Source organism: Hypanus sabinus, chromosome 4 (assembly GCF_030144855.1).
Source record: "Hypanus sabinus isolate sHypSab1 chromosome 4, sHypSab1.hap1, whole genome shotgun sequence".
Taxonomy (NCBI): domain Eukaryota; kingdom Metazoa; phylum Chordata; class Chondrichthyes; order Myliobatiformes; family Dasyatidae; genus Hypanus; species Hypanus sabinus.
The window spans coordinates 144,269,818-144,288,751 of NC_082709.1; the positions used below are offsets into that span (position 1 = coordinate 144,269,818).

An 18,934-nucleotide genomic window follows, 5' to 3' on the forward strand; every position below is an offset into this window, starting at 1 on the left:
TCAGAGCTTTCAATGGGGGGCAAAGCTGAGGCAATTTTAAATGTAACTGATACTCACATTGAAACAATTAAAAACAAGTAATAATTGAATAACTTAACTTTGCCTTTTCCCTTCTAATCTGTGGATTGGAATTCCCAAGACTCTGATTTTGCGTTTGGTCTCAAATCTGAGAGAAACATTCTGCAGAGCAAGCTTAAGGATTCCCTGGTCAATCAGGTTCTCAGGGACCACTGTTGGTGTGGAGTGTCTTTTTTTTTAGTTGTTTAATTGTTCGGCTCCATTCACCACTAGATGTTGTAGGACTGCAGAACTTCAATCTGATCCTTTATATGTGAGATTGTTTATCTGTAGCTGTTGCTTGGCATACATATAGACCAGCACCCACAGCTTCCCCAGTCTGATAACTCGGCATTTTTATGTATGCCTGATGCTGTTGCTGACATGGCATTCTGGGCTTCTCAATGAACCTTGTTTAATGGAATTGTAGGATAAGGGATATACTGGACTCTGAGGTGACATATTGTGGTAATGTGCATTGCTGTGCTGTTGGGTTATCCACAGCACCTCATGGATTCCTGATTTTGAGTTGTCAGAAGTTTTGAGTCTATATAGCTAAAATGCCTGCAGTACTGTGAAAGGTCCTTTGTGTAGAGGACTATGTAGTGGACACTTCTACCGACATCATCTTGCACAGACACACCTACCCAGGCTGGGTTGGTGTGGATCATATCAAGTAGTTGTTTAACATACTGGTTTACCCATTCCCTACTAGTGAGTCTGGCAACTTTACCCTTCAGGATTAAGTGAGCTTATTCTGTGGTGGTGCTTCGTAACAAATACTGAAGTACTACCGCTGGAATGTTTCTACTTTCAGTGCTTCGTCCAAGTCTGATTTAACATAGAGAAGCAACAATTGAGAGAAAATGGTAATCAGTAGGAAGTTTCCTTCTCGTGTCTTTCTGATGCCATGAGATTTCATGCTGTGTGGAGTCAATGCTGGTGACCTACAGGGTTTCTCCCTCCTAATTATATATCACTGGGCTGCCCGCTTCGCTGGTTCAGTCCTGCGGTTGGACAAGTGCCAGCAATTTACTTATCTGGGAGTGGCTGAATGTTGACAGTTTTCTTTAGACCAATTTTTCCTATGGTGGGGAAATTATGAAAAGCAAGTGGAAGTGGGAATATAGATCTACAATTCCTGGAAAGTTGGATCACAGTTAGATAAGAGAGCTTCTGGAACATTGACTTCCTGAAATTAGAGTACTGAGTTCAGGAGTTGGAATGTCATGTTGAAGTTTTATAAGATGTTAGTGAAGCCAGATTTGGAGTTATATGATATGAGTTATGTGATACTGGTAACCATCCTCAGGAAAATATCAATAAGGTTGAAAGTATATTGAGAAAATTCAGAAGGATGTTGCTGGGACTTGAGGACCTGAGTTATAGGGAATGGTTGAATCTACAGTATACACTAGTGGTCACCAACCTTTTTAAGCCCAAGATTCCCTACCTCGGCCTTGGTGAAAGGCAAGATTGACCTACTAAATTGTTTAGAGAAAAAACAGCTCAGATTGTACTTCTAACTTGAGGCCCTTTATTTGGGCTAATTGTATTTTAATTACATAAAATGCTTTTGTCAAACTTTCAAATTAATTCACCAAGAAAACACTGTAACTAGCATATCAAACAGGCCATAGTAGCATCAAGCTGATCCAATAACACTTTGAATAACTGGTGCTGGTGCGCTTTTGCTCGAATTAAGTTTATCAGTTTGACCACCAGAGTCATTACATGAGAAAAGTCCACGACCTTCCCAGCCAAGGCCTGCTGATGAATCACACAGTGATAATCCAGGAAGTCAGGAAAATCAGGGTCATTACGGCACAGTGCTATAAAACCAACGCACACACCACGCATTGCTGGTGCGCAATCAGTAGTAATTGCCACCAGTTTATGAATGGGGATGTCATTTTCATGGACATTTTTAAAAACTCATTGTAAATATCCTCACCTCTCGTTCTCTCCTTCAAGTGCCAAAGAGTGAGGAAGTCCTCCTTTGTTGTAAAATCCTGGAAAGCCATTCTGACAAATACAACAAGCTGAGCTGTTTGCATTACATCCAGGGATTCATCAAACTGTCATGAAAAAATATTCACAGAGTGACAAGTCCTTTAACACTGTTGATCCACGTCCTCTGAACAGTATGTTTGCTGGGCCTTCAACCCTGATTTCAGCTCCTCAACTTTTCTGGTATTGGTAAACTTACTGAGACACTAGTATAAGTTTCAGGGGTACTCAAGCTAATGACACCACTGTTTTTGTTTCCCATTTCTTGTACATTCAGGGAATGTTGGAATTTAAAGGAGGAGAAGTGTTATAATATGAGCAGTATAAAGGTAAGTTAATACCAGTTAGGATCATGGTAACATAGCAATAATCCCGCTACGGAAGCTGTTTGTATAGAGAGATTGTTTCCGGAGTGGTGGGGTTTTCCTTCCGGTCTTCTCTACCCAGTGCGCATTAGTGAAAATTTCTATATGCGAATATCATTTTACCGTCCTAGATAAAGTTGTTCCTTTTGGGCATGAAGTTGTCGAGTGGTCCTTTTTTCAAAGTAGACATTACTATATATTTGCATCAAAAGGTTTATCAGGCATAATGTATTTGTGTATTTATTTTTCACTTTTTTCAGGATCTACTGTGGATGTCTCAAAGATCAACCAGTCGATCGCAATCGACTGGTTGGCAACCACTAGTATACACCATAGGAGAACAAGGGGAGATTTGATAGAGATATACAGAATTACTCAGGGTATAGACAGGGTAAATGCAAGCAGGTTTATTCTACTGAGTTTGGGTGAGACTACAACTAGAGGTCATAAATTAAGGGTGAAAGATGAAAATATTTAAGGGGAACCAAAGAGAGACCACTGCACTCAAGAGAGTGTTGCATGTGGAATGAGCTGCCAGCAGAAGTGGTGGATGTGGTTTCAATTGGAACATTTAAGAGAGTTTGAATATATACCTGGATGTGAGGGGCTTGGAGGATTATAATTCAGGTAGGAAGAATAACAGCTTATTATAGGTAAGTGCTGTATGACTCTCTGACCTTAAAGTACAAGTTCCACATATATTTGACTACAGCCCATAGGACCATAGGAGCAGAATTAGACCATTTGGTCCAATGAGTCTGCTCTGCCATTTCATCATTTATTATCCCTCTTAACCACATTCTCCTGCCTTCTCCCTGTAACATTTGAAACCCTGATTAATCAAGAACCTATCAACCTCTGTCTTAAAAATAGCCAATGGCTTGGCCTGCACAGCTGTGTCTGACAGACAGACAGACAGACAGATAGACATACTTCATTAATCCCGAGGGAAATTGGGTTTCATTACAGTCGCACCAACCAAGAATAGTGTAGAAATATAGCAATATAAAACCATAGATACTTAAATAAAAATAAGTTAATCATGCCAAGTGGAAATAAGTCCAGGACCAGCTTATTGGCTCAGGGTGTCTGACACTCCAAGGGAGGAGTTGTAAAGTTTGATGGCCACAGATAGGAATGACTTCCTATGACACTCAGTGTTACATCTCGGTGGAATGAGTCTCTGGCTGAATGTACTCCTGTGCCTAACCAGTACATTATGGAGTAGATGGGAGTCATTGTCCAAAATGGCGTGCAACTTGGACAGCATCTCCTTTTCAGACACCACCGTCAGAGAATCCAGTTCCACCCCCACAACATCACTGGCCTTACGAATGAGTTTGTTGATTTTGTTGGTGTCTGCTACCCTCAGCCTGCTGTCCCAGCACGCAACAGCAAACATGATAGCACTGGCCACCACAGCCTCGTAGAACATCCTCAGCATCGTCCGGCAGATGTTAAAGGATCTCAGTCTCCTCAGGAAATACAGTTGGCTCTGACCCTTCTTGTAGACAGCCTCAGTGTTCTTTGACCAGTCCAGTTTATTGTCAATTCGTATCCCCAGGTATTTGTAATCCTCCACCATGTCCACACTGACCCTTTGGATGGAAACAGGGGTCAACCACCAGCTCCTTAGTCTTTTTCACATTAAGCTGCAGATGATTCTGCTTACACCATGTGACAAAGTTTCCCACCGTAGCCCTGTACCCAGCCTCATCTCCCTTGCTGATGCATCCAACTACGGCAGAGTCATCAGAAAACTTCTGAAGATGGCAAGAAAAATGAATTCCACAGATTCATCACCCTCTGGCTGAAGAAATTTTTCATCATCTGCTCTAAATGGATGTGTCTCAATTCTGATGCTGTGCCCTCTTGTCCTAGACTCCCGTACTATAGGAATCATCCTCTCCACATCCACTCTGTCTAGCCCTTTCAATATTCAATAGATTTCAATGAGATTCCCCCTCATTCTTCTAAACCAGTCTCAGAGCTATCAAATGTTCCTCAGTCATTAACCCTTTCATTCCCAGAATCTTTCTTGAGATTGTCGTGGTTTCTTGTGCCCCACAAACAACCAGGAGACGCAGAAGATTCTTCAAGAAGTGTTAAACTTTAATTTGCAAATCAATGCTGAGACAGTATGTTGTGGTTGGTCTGGAGTTGCTGTTGTGTTGTGGGGCTTGGGGAGGACACTAAGCTTACTTGTCTTTAATTTAGGTGCTTTTTTTTGCTAAATTCTCTTCCTTTGTAACATATTGTTATTGTATGCTTAATTTTGCACTGTTTTAATGTTCCTCACTGGGATTTGGGGTTTTTAATTTGTAAAATGTTTTGAAAAACTAATAAAAAAAATTTAAGAAAAGCTGAGACAGCCCCCCCCCCCCCCCCCCCCCCCCCCCCCCCGTATCACCATTATCACCATATCCGGACTTCCCTGTCCACAGTTATCTCTTAGCTAGCCTCTCATTAACACACCATTATCTTCTTATTTGTTTACATTCTTAAGTCACTGATGTGTTCAATAGTACAGAGACAATACAGAGATTTCATTCTCCTACTAAATTGGATACATACATAGCAAATAGCAAATACAAAGCTGACTACATACTTTTGGTTACACAGCAAACAATGCAACTTTATACTCCAATAAGACCCTCTCCAATGCCAGCACATTTTATCTTAGATAAGGGGCCCAAAACTGTTTACAATATTCTGTGCAGTCTGACCAATGTCTTATAAAGCCTTAGAATTATATCCTTGCTTTCCAATTCTAGTCTTCTGGAAATGAATGTGAACATTGCATTTGCCTTAACCTGCAAGTTAACCTCAAGGGAATCCTGAATGAGGGCTCCCAAGTCCCTGTATACCTCTCATTTTTGAATTTTCTCCCCATTTGCAGAATAGTCCACACCTTTATTCCTTCTGCCAAAGTGCACGAGTATGCACTTCCCTGCACTGTATTCCATCAGCCACTTCTTTCTCTGTTCCCCAAGTCCTTTTGCAAACATCCTGCTTCCTCAACACTGCCTGCCCCTTCACCGACCTTTGTACTGTATGCAAAGCCATCAATTCCTTCATCTAAATCATTAACATGAAACAAAGTGGTTCTCAAACCCTGCAACGCACCACTAGTCACCTTGCAGCCAACCGGAAAAAAAAACCCCCTTGATTCCCACTCGTTACCTCCTGCCATTCAGCCTATCTTTTATCTGTTGCTAGTTCCTTTCTTGTAATATCACGGGCTCTCAATCTTGTTAAGCAGCCTCGTGCAGCATCCTGTTAAAGACCTTCTGAAAATCCAAATAAACAACATCCACTGACTCTCCTTCATCTATCTTGCTGTTATTTCCTCAAAGTATTCCTACAGATTTGTCAGACAAGATTTCTACTTAAGGAAACCATGCCGACTTTGGCCTATTTTATCATGTGCCTCCAAGTGCCCTGAAACCTCATCCTTAATAATAGACTCCATCATCTTTTGAAGCACTTAAGTCGGGCTAATTAGCTTATAATTTCCTTTCTTCCTCCTCCCCCCCCCTTCTTAAAGAGTGAAATGACATTTGCAATTTTCCATTCCTCAGGAATCATTCCAGAATCTAGTGAATCTTGAAGTATCACCACTCATGCCTCCACAATCTCTTGAGCTACCTCTTTCAGAGATTTTGGGTGTAGTCCACCTGGTCCAGGTGACTTATCTACCTTCATACTTTTCAGTTTCCCAAGCACCTTCTCCTTAATAATAGCAATGACACTCACTTCTGCCCTCTGACACTCTCACATTTCTAGCATTCTGCCTGTGGCTTCCACTGGTACAAACTATTTATTAAGTTCATCCACCATTTCTTTGTTCCCTATTACTACCTTTCCAGTGTAATCTTCCAGCAGTTTAATATCCACTCTCATCTCTCTTTTACTCTTTATTTATCTGGAAAAATACTTTTTGTATCTTCTTTTATATTATTGGCTATCTCACCTTCATATTTCATCTTTTCTCTTCATGGCTTTTTTTAGTTGCCTTCTGTTGGTCTTTAAAAGCTTCCCAATCCTCTACCTTGCCACTAATCTTTGGATCCAGCACCAACCTGATTTTCTTAATCTACCTGCATATTGAAATCCCCATGATTATCACAACATTGCCTTTTTACCTGTGTTTTCTACCTCTGAGGCCTGCGTAACTCCCATCAGGGTCTTTTTAGCCTTGCAGTTTATTTGCTCTACCTGCAAGGATTCTACATTTTCTGATCCTATGTCACTTCCTTCTAAGGATTTGATTTCATTTTTTACCAACAGGGCCACCCATCCCTTCTGTCCTGCTGCCTGTCCTTTCAATGCAATGCTTGGACGTTAAGCTCTCAACTATCTTCTTTCAGCCATGACTCAGAGGTGCCCATAAATTCACACTGGCCAATCTCGAAGTGCATTACAAGATCATCTACCTTATTCCATATTCTGCGTGCATTCAAGTACAACACCTTCAGTCCTGTATCCGTTGCTTTTTTTTTATTTTGGCCCTCATCCCACTGACTGCAATTTTGTCCTATCATCTGCCTGTCTTTCCTCACAGTCTCACTACACACTGCATATAATTGTAGACCAACTGCCCCACCCTCAGCTCCATCACTTTGGTTCCCAACCCCCTGCCAAGTAGATTAAATGCTCTCCAACAGCTCTAGCAAACAGGGTTCAAGTGTAATTGTCCTTTTGATACAGATCATAATGTCCCCAAAAGAGGCCGCAATGATCCAGAAGTCTGAAAACCTGCCCCCCCCCCCCCGTACCAATTCCTCAGCCATGCATCCATCTACCAAATCATTGTATTCTTACCATCACTGGAGTGTGATTTTCAGCTTTCTGTCTAACTCCCTATATTTTTCTCTTCTGGACCTCCTCTCTTTTCCTACCTAAGTCATTGGTACCAATAAATACCCTGACATCCGGGTGTTCACCCTTGCCTTTAGAATGCTATGGACCCAATCCGAGACATCCCTGACTCTGGTACCTGGGAGGCAACATACTATCCGGGTGTCACTTTCACATCCACAGAATTTGCTTTCTGCTCCTCTAACTATGGAATCCCCATTCACTACTTTACTCCTCTTCTGCCCCCCCCCTGCCCCAAACCACAGAGCCAGACTCAGTACCAGAGACATGGTTGCTGGGATGTCCTCCTGATAGCTCATCACTCTCAACAGTATCCAAAGTGGTATACTTTTTATTGAGGGGAACAGCCACAGGGGTATTCTGCACAAGCTGCCTTTTTCCTTCCTGTCAGTTACCCAGATACCTGCCTCCTGCAACTTAGTTTATGCAGAATAGAACCCAATCAAGGGCCATGGATTGGCCAAATTGATGAGGATGTACTCATCTTTTATTGTAATCTTTTGCCAGAATAAGCCTCAGAGTTGAACTGTTTAATTCCATTCTCCACTAGCAGGCATGCACATGATTGGGCCTGCTCATCAGTGCTGATTGAATGTAATTTCAAATTGTTGTTGAAACAGTATCTCATTTTCCCCAGGGCATGCTACTGCCAACAGAACTCAAAAACGAATTCAAAAAATTTCAGGTAGCGAGTCTTTCCAGTTTGTATCTAAACGAGCTATTCTCCTGAGAAGGTTGTCCACCTGTAACATCAACAGCTTAGCTCTCTCCACAGACATTATCTGATCTGCTGAATATTGCAGCCTTCTTCTCTCCAGCAATTGCTTGCTGTGTTACTTCTGGTTTTTGTTGTTTATCTCTATTCACTTTCCTTGTTTATTCCCTCTGTTTATACTCTTCTCTGATGTTGCAGTTAAATAGTATTTGGCATCTTCTCTTGGATGGCATTACTAATATTTTTGTTATTCCCATCTTACCCCTTATCTGCAACAAACAGAGCTGTGTTCTCATTTTCCAGTTCTAGTTATAGGTCATCAGCCCAAAAGATTAGCCCTGTTTTTTTCCTCCACGGATGCTGCTGCTGAACATAAGCAGAATTTTCTTATTTTCTTACAAATTTCCAGCACTTGCAGTATTTTTTATGCTTTTCAATTTCCACCTTACTTTCATTTATTTTCCGACAAGCGTCTCCATCTCTCTTTTATTTACTTTCCATAAAGTGTCCAATGTTTTGTACTTCACGTTTGATTTTCCTTTCTCGCTTATCCTAATTAATTTCTTCCCTAGAAATCAGCAAGGCTTCACCATCCGCTCGCATGTAGCAACAACAGCACGTGTGTTCATTCTCTCCAACAGATTGCCCATTGTTTTCTGCCAACTACCCTCTGCAATTCAAAAAGCTCTAACATCTGATTTTATCTCGTTCTGATTAAAGGTCATGGAGAGCAATTATGTTCCTCTCGCCACAACAAAGTGTAATTTCTGCATTAAAAAATCCCTCTCAATATAACTCAATTTCCATAAATTTCACGGTGAAATAATCAAAAAATATAGATTAACCAGTCAATCGATTAAACATTTAGATCGAAACTTAGTGAAACGAGTCGTTTGCGTCAAGTAGTATCAGCGCATTTCACTGTTTCGATGTACATGTGACAAATAAAAGCTAATCTTTAGTCATAAACAGTGTCACGTTAATTCAGTAAGGAATTGGAATAGATAAACCTATTTTTAAAGAAAGGAAATCGAATTAAGTAGATAAGGAGGAATAGGAGCCTGTGAATTTTGACATCAAAATTACATTTTTGTGCTTGAATCGTTTAAGAATTATACTATTTCTGGGTGCAAATGCTTCTTTACTATTGACAGGCTAATCGGTGTATTATTATATTATTTCGCCTTGAAATTTATAATTTCCAAGGCTTGCGAATGGCTTTTAGGATAAACTTGGAAGCAGGATGAAATTTGCCGATGGTGATGAGCAGAGACATTACATCAGGAAAACAAGTGAAACTCGAGGTGCAGGGGAGGTGGGACCTCAGCACCTCCAGTAGCAGCTCTCGCGAGAAGACGCCCGTCCTTTCAATCAGAGCCGCCGCAGCGCGCTGCCCGGACGTCGGGCCGCTGATTGGCTGAGGGCGGCGTCACGTGCGCGGTTCCGTTTCCCGACGGTCTTGGCGCCGGCTGCTGATTACGAGAGACGAAGGGACGAGTGCGGTAGCGGCGGAGTCGGCGGGCGCAGCGAAACCTCCCGGAACAGTGCGGTTGCCCCTTTCCTGCGTTTCTCACACATACACGTCCTTCTCTTCTGCATCGGCGAGCTGTACACCCTCTGAGGAATATTTCCAATAACCCTCTTTTTTTTTGCTTGCTTCACGTCCCGGAGAGGGGAAAATAACTTTTGTTTTTTTTCTGGTCAAGATTTTGTTCTCACTTTTTTTTAGTTATGAGTCATGTGGCCATCGGCAATGTACTGGATCTAGATCAGCAGGTGAGTCGCCGTCAACCTCATTTCTGTGCCTTTTGCTCTGCTAGCACGGTGTTGAATGGTATCGGTGGCGGTGGGCTGGGGAGGGAGGAAGGGGTCCTTGTCGCTTCGCTCTCTGCCCTTCCTCGTCTTCGCACCCCCTCCCCTCCCCTCCCGGCCGGTTGCGGGAAGTCGGCCGACAATGGCGGCTTTTGTCTCTCTCGGAGCCGCCCCGCGCTGCCATGGGGAGGAGTCCTTTAAGTGATTGTTGTTTTTTTAAAGTGGCCTTTGTTATCCGTGGCTGACCGGGCTCATTTCCCCGTTTCTCTACCCCGCCAGTTGCGAAACCCGGCGGAGGCGAGCGATCCTCGGGTCTGGGCCTTTGTCTGTTTCGGCCTCGTCTCGCTACCGAGGGGTGGGGGATGGTTCGCATTCGGGGGGGGGGGGAAGCGGTCAAGGGCTTAATTTTTAATCCAGTTGAACTGTAACCGAAAGGGGTGCTGTACATTTCCGACTAAAATTTCGCTACTCTAGTGGGGTTGTGAAGAGATGCGAATTAATAGATTTCCTTGTGTAGGAAAACTTAACACTAAATCCTGTAATGGCGGCCTTTGTGGTGAGTTGCCAGCCATTCCTTCCTCCAGCTACAGTAACAGATTAAGTAAGAGCACGTTGTAAAACCCTTCGTCTAAAGCTCTAGTCCCGGCTTGACGCAGGCCGCTACATTTCCTAAACAACCTCCTTCACTCTCAGAGCTGAGCACTTGGTTTTTAAATTATGGACAGAAAAGGAATACGGAGGGCTGAATACTTGTTTTTAGTTAAATGATTCTATCAGATAGGTTGTTTCCAAACCACTCAACTGATTTTCTCTCAGATTCTAATGTAACATACAGGATTTTTCGGTTTTAATCTCAAACTCGTGTTCTCCGTTCTCAGTTGCCAATTGTTTGAATGATTACATAACTTTCTCGCATTGCACAGTTCACGAGAGAGCCTTACCCCCTCCTGATAAACTTCCGATTCTATTGAGGTGATTGTCGCAGTTACAGTGGCGGGGAGTTCTTAAAACTTAAATTTGCTTGATCGTTTAACATCACTCCATAGTAAATGTGTCAATGTGGCCTTTTCGAATTAAACCGCTTAATATTTATAACCAGATATTTTTAAAACGCCGATCAGTTGCCAAGCGATTAACTTTAAATAAGCGAAATGCATCGTTTCAAAGCAAATTATAGTTGAATCGAGTAGTGTTCTTGTTTACTGAAGTCCGTGCGCTAAGAAACTGCGCCATCATTGTGTCTGGCGCAGCATGTTATTAGCTGAAGCATGAGACATCTATCCCTGCGGCCACAGCAGAATTTTTGTAAAGTTCCGTTCCAAAAAAGGTTGCCCGACTGTTCTCGATGTCGAGAAAATAGCCTTTTCTTTTAGAAAGAATAAATGTGAAGTGTCGGCTTGGAAGGTTGTGGGGGGGGGGTGGTAAAGTGATATTAAAATGGAGTTATGTGTGATTAATTTCTGACGAAATCAGAGCGTATACGTGCTGGAGACTGACGGGCAATTGTTGGAAGGGCGGGGAAGGCTCGTCACAAAGGTTTAAGTTTCCTGTTAACGTAACGAACGTGCGATGCCATTTTTGTCGTTTTGCGGTCATTTTTATTGAATCGGAGGACCACGATGCCAGAAACGACAGCTTAGTGACGACCACTTTGTTTTTTTTAAGTGCTGTTGTTCGCCGCTGATGAAATTCGGCAATGAGGATTTTATCGTAAATCATTGACTGAGAATACACGAGGATCACTGTCAGGAGGGCACTTTAAGTCGGGAGTAGTATTTCTATTATGTTATATTCTCTTCCCACAGTCTTGGGTTGGATTTGTTTGTATTTCGTCATAGGCTCCCTTCCAGCGTAACGACAGAAGTGACGCCCTCTTCAGGTCAACGGAGAGCTTTCAAGTTTTCCAAGCTGCTGTTTTTAAATGAAATCTTCAACAATACGTTTACCATAAGCTTGTACACTTTTTTTGAACTTCGCGGAAGTTCAGATTGTCAACTTGTTTTTTCATAATTTTGGATGTATCAAGTGTTAAGGCCAGTTCATTAAAAATTCACTAAATTGAAAGGCATTTTGGTTAGGTGAAGAAAGTTGCATACTTTAATGTCAAATTTGGCACATAGCCCTTTTAAAGTTAAAGAAAAGCAAGACGTGTTGGCCAATAACTTGGAAATCAAACTTCGTAAGCAGACTGTTCATTTATTTTGTTAGTAATTAAATTGTGAAAATTCAAAGCGTGAGAAGTTACTGCTAATTTGAAGAAACATATTTCTGACATTGTGATAGTGCAGCTCCTGGAGACCACATGTTGGTTGTAGTCAGGCGGAAGTTGTTTAAGTAGGTTGAGAAAAGGACGCTGATAATTCATTTATCAGTCTTTGAAAGGTATTTTAAGTGTAAAGTTGCCAGAGGATCCCCAGGATCAAATATAGTTTAAAGCTGTGTTTTTTTTTTAAAAAAAGTTGAATTAAAGTTAAGCTCATTCAAGTGAGCTTACTGTGAAAGAAATGAGAGAACCAGATTTGAATATGAAGAATTGGAATGTAGACTGGGAATGATGGGATCAGAGTAATCTGACGGAATGCACAGTTAGATTATTAAAATGAGACTAACTTTGGAATATAGAATTAAAATGGATAATTTGAGTTTTAAAGTAATAATTACATTTAACTTTATCACATGTACATCAAAACAGTGAAATGCATAGTTTGCATCAAATCGAATAAGTGGGATTAGGCTGATCAGTCTACAAGCATCACCCACTTCTGGTGCCAACATTAGCAACCAGAACTCGAGAGGAAACCTGTGCAGTCGTGGGAAGGAGTTAAAAACTCCTTCCAGGTAGTGGTGGAATTTCAGCCCTCATTGGTGATTGCTGGCACTGTAAAGCAATGTGCTTCTATCCACTAGGGTGCCATTGCCAAGACTGGATCTTGAGTGCATGAGGAACAAAGGTGGGACCCCTGAGAACTGGAAAAAATACAAATTTTAATTTTAGGGCAATTAATATTTAGATGTTTACCACAATGGAGGATTTGTTTTAAGCATTCTAGCTGATGGTTATGATTATTTATGATATAGCACTAGGATATTGGGCCATGTTTTTATATTGACTGCACACTTAGGTCAACTAACAAAATTAAATTTGTAAATGCGAAGTGTACTTCAATATAGTAATTTTCTCAAAGATGGGTTAGTAAAAATGTAATCTAGAAGATGTATCTTTGAGCCTCTCAAATCTCAAATTTTGCCATTTCATCTTTTAAAATTATACCTTTTGGTATTTGACATATCCACCCAGGGTTTGGGGGGAGAAGAGGAAGAACTACCATATTTATCGCTTTTATAATTTTACACTTCTCTGGTCTCCCCTCAGCCTGTGCTGCAGAGGAACCAATCCAACTTTTGTGCAATCCCATTAATCCATGCAACACCCTGGTGAAACTCTACTGCACTTTCAAGACCTTCAATTCTTCTGTAATGCAATGCAAGCAAATCTGCATCCAGTACTCCAATGGTCACCTAACCCAAGTTTTATAAGGCTCTAACATGATTTCTCAACTTTCATAATCAACATCCCAATGAATGGGTGTTGAAGAAGCCATACTTGCCTTCAATCTTTTGGTCATCCTTGAAATGTTAGCCTTTGTAATGTGCGTGCTGCAGTGGAATGAATGGAAAGGTGTGGTGAGTCATCAGTGGACTGAACACTGTTTACTCAGTCCAGAGTAGTTGTCCTTAAATGCTGCAAAGCAACCCACCAGGATGTTTTCTGTAGTGCATAGGTGTCAAACTCAAGGCCCATGGGCCATATCCGGCCCGCAAGATCATTTTAGATTGATCTATTATTTTAATTATTAATGGCCCGGCGATATGAAGCCTATGATTGTAAGTTAATACCAATCATAAAAATAATGCTTGCTCAGCAGTCTTCATAAGAAACGGAATTTGTGAAGTGAAACACTTTGTAGTTATAGCAGAGACTGAGACACATGAGAACAGGCTGAAAAAACAGAGGCAATGAAAGCTGCGTTTGCACTCACCCGACGGATCCGGCCCACATGAAGCTGCATTTTGCCCAATCCGGCCCGTGACCTAAAATGAGTTTGACACCCCTGCTATAGTGCATCTGTAGAAGGCTGAGAATCCTTGCTGCTTAGCCTATCAGTCAGTAGGATAGTGAGAAAATAAGCCATTGTCTTAGGGATGTTGTCATAAAAATGTGATCAAAAGCAACATGATACTGGTTTGAGTGTTTAGGAGTGGGGGAAAGAAATCCTTAATGTCATGCTATCCGAGGGTGACAAGTATGCATTGAGGGTGGCTGGTGGTATTTGGGAGGTTGGGATGGTGTGAGAGAAGCAGGAAGTATCCCAGTAAATGCAGATTGAAAACTTCTGCTGATGTGGATTAATACTTGGGTCTGTAGGGATGTGCTACACATAGTGCCGAAATAACGACAAGCAGTCGGTAAGTTGTTTGGAGACTAGTTTATTCAAACTTCGTGGCGCTGGCATTTAGTCCCTAGGGCCCGCCCTCTCCAGGTGAAAATGACATCAGAGCATTACCAAAGTCTCTCCCTGCGGGCTGGCTATTTGTGAGCCGGTTCGCCTGAGCAGAAAGTGGGTCACCACATAACCCCTACACCCCCCAATGTCCACAGTCTGGATCAGCCTCTGTTTGGGAGGTCTGCCTCTGCACCGCGGTGCCTGAACCTGGACCGGCTGCGCCAAGTCCACATGGGCTGGTTTGAGTCGGTCCACCGTGAAAACCTCCTCGCTTCTGCCTCTGTGTTGTGTGCGCCCCCCTGCCGGGCTGGGTCTGGTCTACTGTTGGGCGCGTGGCCTGGTGATCTGACCGACAGATGCCATGCTCTCCCTCTGGCTTTCCGCAGCACGTCTGCCCGGGCCGCCACCTTCCGGGGGTCACTGAAATCTCCGTCGGCCAGCAGCAGATGTATGTCCTTGGGCACTCGCTCTAGGAACGCTTGCTCGAACGTGATTCAGGGCTTGTGACCGTCAGCCAGGGCCAGCATCATGTTCATCAGTGCTGACAGCAGCCTGTCTCCCAAACCGTCCAGGTGAAGCAGGCGGGCACCTCGCTCATGCCGAAAGAGGCCAAAGGTCCCAATGAGCAGTGCTTTGAATGCTTCATATTTGCCTTCTTCTGGGGGCGACTGTATGAAATCCGCAACCTGGGAGGCCGTCTCCTGGTCAAGGGCGCTCACCACGTGGTAGTAATGCGTGGAATCAGAGGATATCTGCTGAATCTGGAACTGGGCTTCTGCTTGGCTACACAGCGTCCAGAAAGTTGGCAGATTTAGTGAAACTGCATGAACAGATGAAGAGTCGGTCATCTTTGGTCCAAATCCCGTTTGGACCGTCGGGGTCACCAATGTAGCGATGTGCTACACACAGCACTGAAATAATGACACACAGTTGGTAAGTCGTTTGGAGACTAGTTTATTCAAACTTTGTGGCGCTGGCATTTAATCCCTAGTGCTAACGCTCGCCCTCTCCAGGCAGAAATAACATCTGAGTATTACCAAAGTCTCCCCCCGCGTGCTGGCTATTTGTGAGCCAGTTCGCCTGAGCAGAAAGTGGGTCGCCACAGGTCAATGTTTATATCAGCTAAAAGTGATGCTTTTATGGGAGTTGCCAGTTTGACCTCCAGGAGTACAGGTCAACTCTTAGTCTTTGGAAAAACAGAATTTAAACATTGGACGGTGTGATTTTCATAAAGTGAAAGTTGAGGAACTTCACTGTACAGGAACAGCAAAGTAAATTTTGTCATGCTGCTTTTTCGTACAAGGTAAATAGAATATGCTGAAGTATTGAGACAAATAATATTGTGTCCTTGAGGTGGATATGTGGCAGGCTGTTGAAGAAATGACTATAGTAGGTGTTTAATTATCTTTCATGGGGAAGTGGTTATGGAGCAGGCTAGAGGAGGTAGGGGTAGGGAGAATGAGTCTTGAAATCTGTGATGCTGAGACAGTGATTATTGGTCAAATTAGGATTTGTTCAGTGTATTTGAAGCTTAATGTAGACCACCCCCCATTTGAAAAGAAGTCTATATATTTGATAATATAACTAACTTCAACATGGGCAATTTGGTTCAATCTGTAACAATTACTGCTAACTCCATTCAGTTCTAATCCCATCTCTGAGGTTTTAGTACATTACTTTAATTGATAGCTTGAATCCATGTTAGTTTTGAAGTTATTCAATTGTTTCTAAATCTTAATGTTTGTGTGCCTGTACTTTCCATGTGAGACAAATTACAGTGGCATTCCATTGTAATACCTTTTGGCACTAGACTTTGTCTTGCCAATATGCTGTGAATGTCAGTGACCCTACATTTTGAATGACAAATCTGTGAGGTATTGTTTCCAGGAAAGCAACAGATAGATTTGTAAATGTGTAGTTTTGAATGTTAAATTAGTGAGGGCAATTAAGAGAAGTTTTTCAATCATTCTGCCCATAGCATTTTTGCCCTTTTTTTTGCACTTCTAATAAAGTGAGTGGAAAACATTAATCTTTCTTCATGGTTTTGCTCTAAAAGTGGTATAGAGGCTGTCCACAAGGACAGTTTTTCTTACATTTTTATTGATTATTTTGCATAGCAGAATAAGGAATATAAAAATGCCTTGGGATATTTTGAAGAGGTCTGCATGTCCTGCAGTTCCTTGTTACATCACTACTTCATTTATTGATGAGCTTCATTTTACAATCAAATTTGTTAACTGGATAAAATGATCATGATCACAGAAACAGTCTGTTTGGCCCATCAAGTCTGCTCTACCGTTCAATCAGGGCTGATTTATTTTCTGTCAACCCCGTTCTGCCTTTCTCCTGCAATCTTTGACAGCCTTACCAATCAAGAACATATTGACTTACACTTTTAAGTATATCCACTGACTTGACCTCAGTAGATATCTGTGGCATTAAATTCCAGTTCCTCCACCCTCTAAGATATTCCCCCTTGGCTCTGTTTTGAAGGGACATCTTTCCATTCTAGCAGGGTGTGGCCCTAGACTGTCGGACTATTGGAAATGCCCTCTCTAGTTTCACTCTATCCATGTCTTTCAATATTGAGTAGGCTTCAATGAGGTCCCCCTCATTTTTATCTCCAGTGAGTGCATGCCCAAACATTCCTCATACATTACCCTTTTATTCCTGGGGTCATTCTTGTGAGCCTCCTCTCCAGTAGCAGCACATCCTTTCTTGGGTAATGGGCCCAAAACTGTTCATAAAATGCAGTTTGACCAATGTCTTGTAAAGCTTGCGCATTACATCTTTGCTCTTGTATTCATGTCCTCTCAAAATGACTCCTTGCCCATTCCCCTAATCTGTCAAGTATTTCTGTAGACTCCCTCAATGCTACCTACCCCCTCCATCTATCTCTAAAGTCTGGAAACTTTGGCCACAAAGCCATCAATTCCATCATCCAGGTCACTAGCATATGAAGAGTATCAGACCAAAACTGACTCCTACATGTCAACTGCAGCCAACCAGAAACTGCCGTTTTAATCCCTCTTTGTCTCCTACCAGTCAGCTGATATGTTCTGTCCATGCTAGTATCATTCTGTAGTACCGCTGTCTTAAATTCTGTTTAGCAGTCTTGTCTGCTGCTGGTTGTCAAGACTTTCTGGATATCAAAGTAAGTAACATCCACTGACTCCTTTGTCTGTACTGTCTGTTATTTCTTCAGCGTTCCAAAGGACTTCCCCTTGAGGAAGCCATGCCAACTTCAGCCTATTTTATCATGTGCCTTCAAGAACTCCGCAATCTCATCCTTAATAGTGTACTCTAATGTCATATCAATCATTCAAGTTGTGCTGACTGGCCTATGATCTTTTATTGCTTCCCTTATAAAAATTAAAGATTATCTTGTCATGTGTATATTAGAGTGACATTTGCTATTTCTAGTTCTCCAGAACTATTCCAGAGTTGGAAGATAATTAGCAATGCCTCTACATTGTCTTCAGTTACCTCTGTCAGAACCCTAGGGTGTAGGCCACCTGGTCTGGACAACTTGGTTATTGCTCAGGAATGTTAGGCAGATCTTTGAAACTGAAATCAAAGTTCACTGTGCTTCTGTGTGTAGATCAGCTGTTATTTAAGTTTATATTTCATGTTTTCAAGTCAATTAATGCAGCAGGCGGTGATGTACTGAAGTGAATTTCTGACCCCAACACCTGGCAGCTGAGCCTCAAATTTGCAAATGGTGTGAAAGGGAGCAGAAGCTTCACTTAGGGCACCACCAATTTAGAAAAAGTGAGATCAAGCTTAGTCTAAATCGATGCTAGTAAATTTTCTCAACTTCATAACTTAAAGCAGGAGGTGCTGCTTTTTGGCTAAAGATAATTCCATGGGGTAGAGGAGGGAAAAAAGCCATGATTACATGGCAGAGCAGACTCAATGGGCCAGATGTATTAATTCAGCTTCTATGTCTTAAGGTCATCCCTGAAACTTTTTCACATCTTTGATTCTTGACCAACTTACTAACTAGTGCATCTTTAGCAGCACTCCTCTCACAAGTCCCTAGATCTGTAGGGCAGCAATGTAGGAAGTATATGATCATGGAAGGAATAATGGTGTAGACTAATTTCTAAATAGAAAATTCACAATTCAAATGCAAAGAAACTTGGGCAGGATTCCCTAAAGGATAACTTATAGGTTGAGTCAGTGGTAAGGAAAATAAATGCGTTGCATTCATTTTGAGGGGATTTGAACGTAAGTGCAAGGATGTAATGCTGCAGTTTTTTTAAGGCACTGGTCAGACTGCATTTTATGAGCAGTTTTGGGCCTTCTCTAAGAAAACGTGCTGACTTTGAGGGTTTAGAGGAGGTTCCTGAGAATGATCCCAGGAATGAAAGGGTTAACATTTGAGAAATGTTCGTCTCTGGGGATGCAATTGCTGGAGATTAGAAGAATGAGGGGGATCTCATTGAACCCTACTGAATAATGAAACTCCCAGAGTGGATGTGCAGAATGGGAGAGTTGAAGACCAGACTGTCTGATCAGAATTGAGAAGTATGTCCCTTTTGAACAGAGATGAGGAATTTCTTCAGCCACTGGGAGGATGAAACTGC

General features: G+C 42.1%; 1 protein-coding gene across 3 annotated transcripts in view; it reads left to right on the forward strand.

Annotated features, from left to right (window-relative positions):
- Positions 1-9,471: 9,471 nt before the first annotated feature.
- ddx3xa (DEAD-box helicase 3 X-linked a) overlaps positions 9,472-18,934 on the forward strand; it is a 56,617-nt gene continuing 47,154 nt past the window's right edge. The window contains exon 1 of one of the 3 annotated variants that reach the window (XM_059968267.1): positions 9,472-9,804. In XM_059968267.1, the coding sequence (XP_059824250.1) occupies positions 9,760-9,804 (45 nt within the window). In that variant the 5' untranslated portion in view covers positions 9,472-9,759. The remainder of the gene's footprint in view (positions 9,805-18,934) is intronic. The other 2 variants (XM_059968266.1, XM_059968265.1) reach the window with 2 other exon arrangements.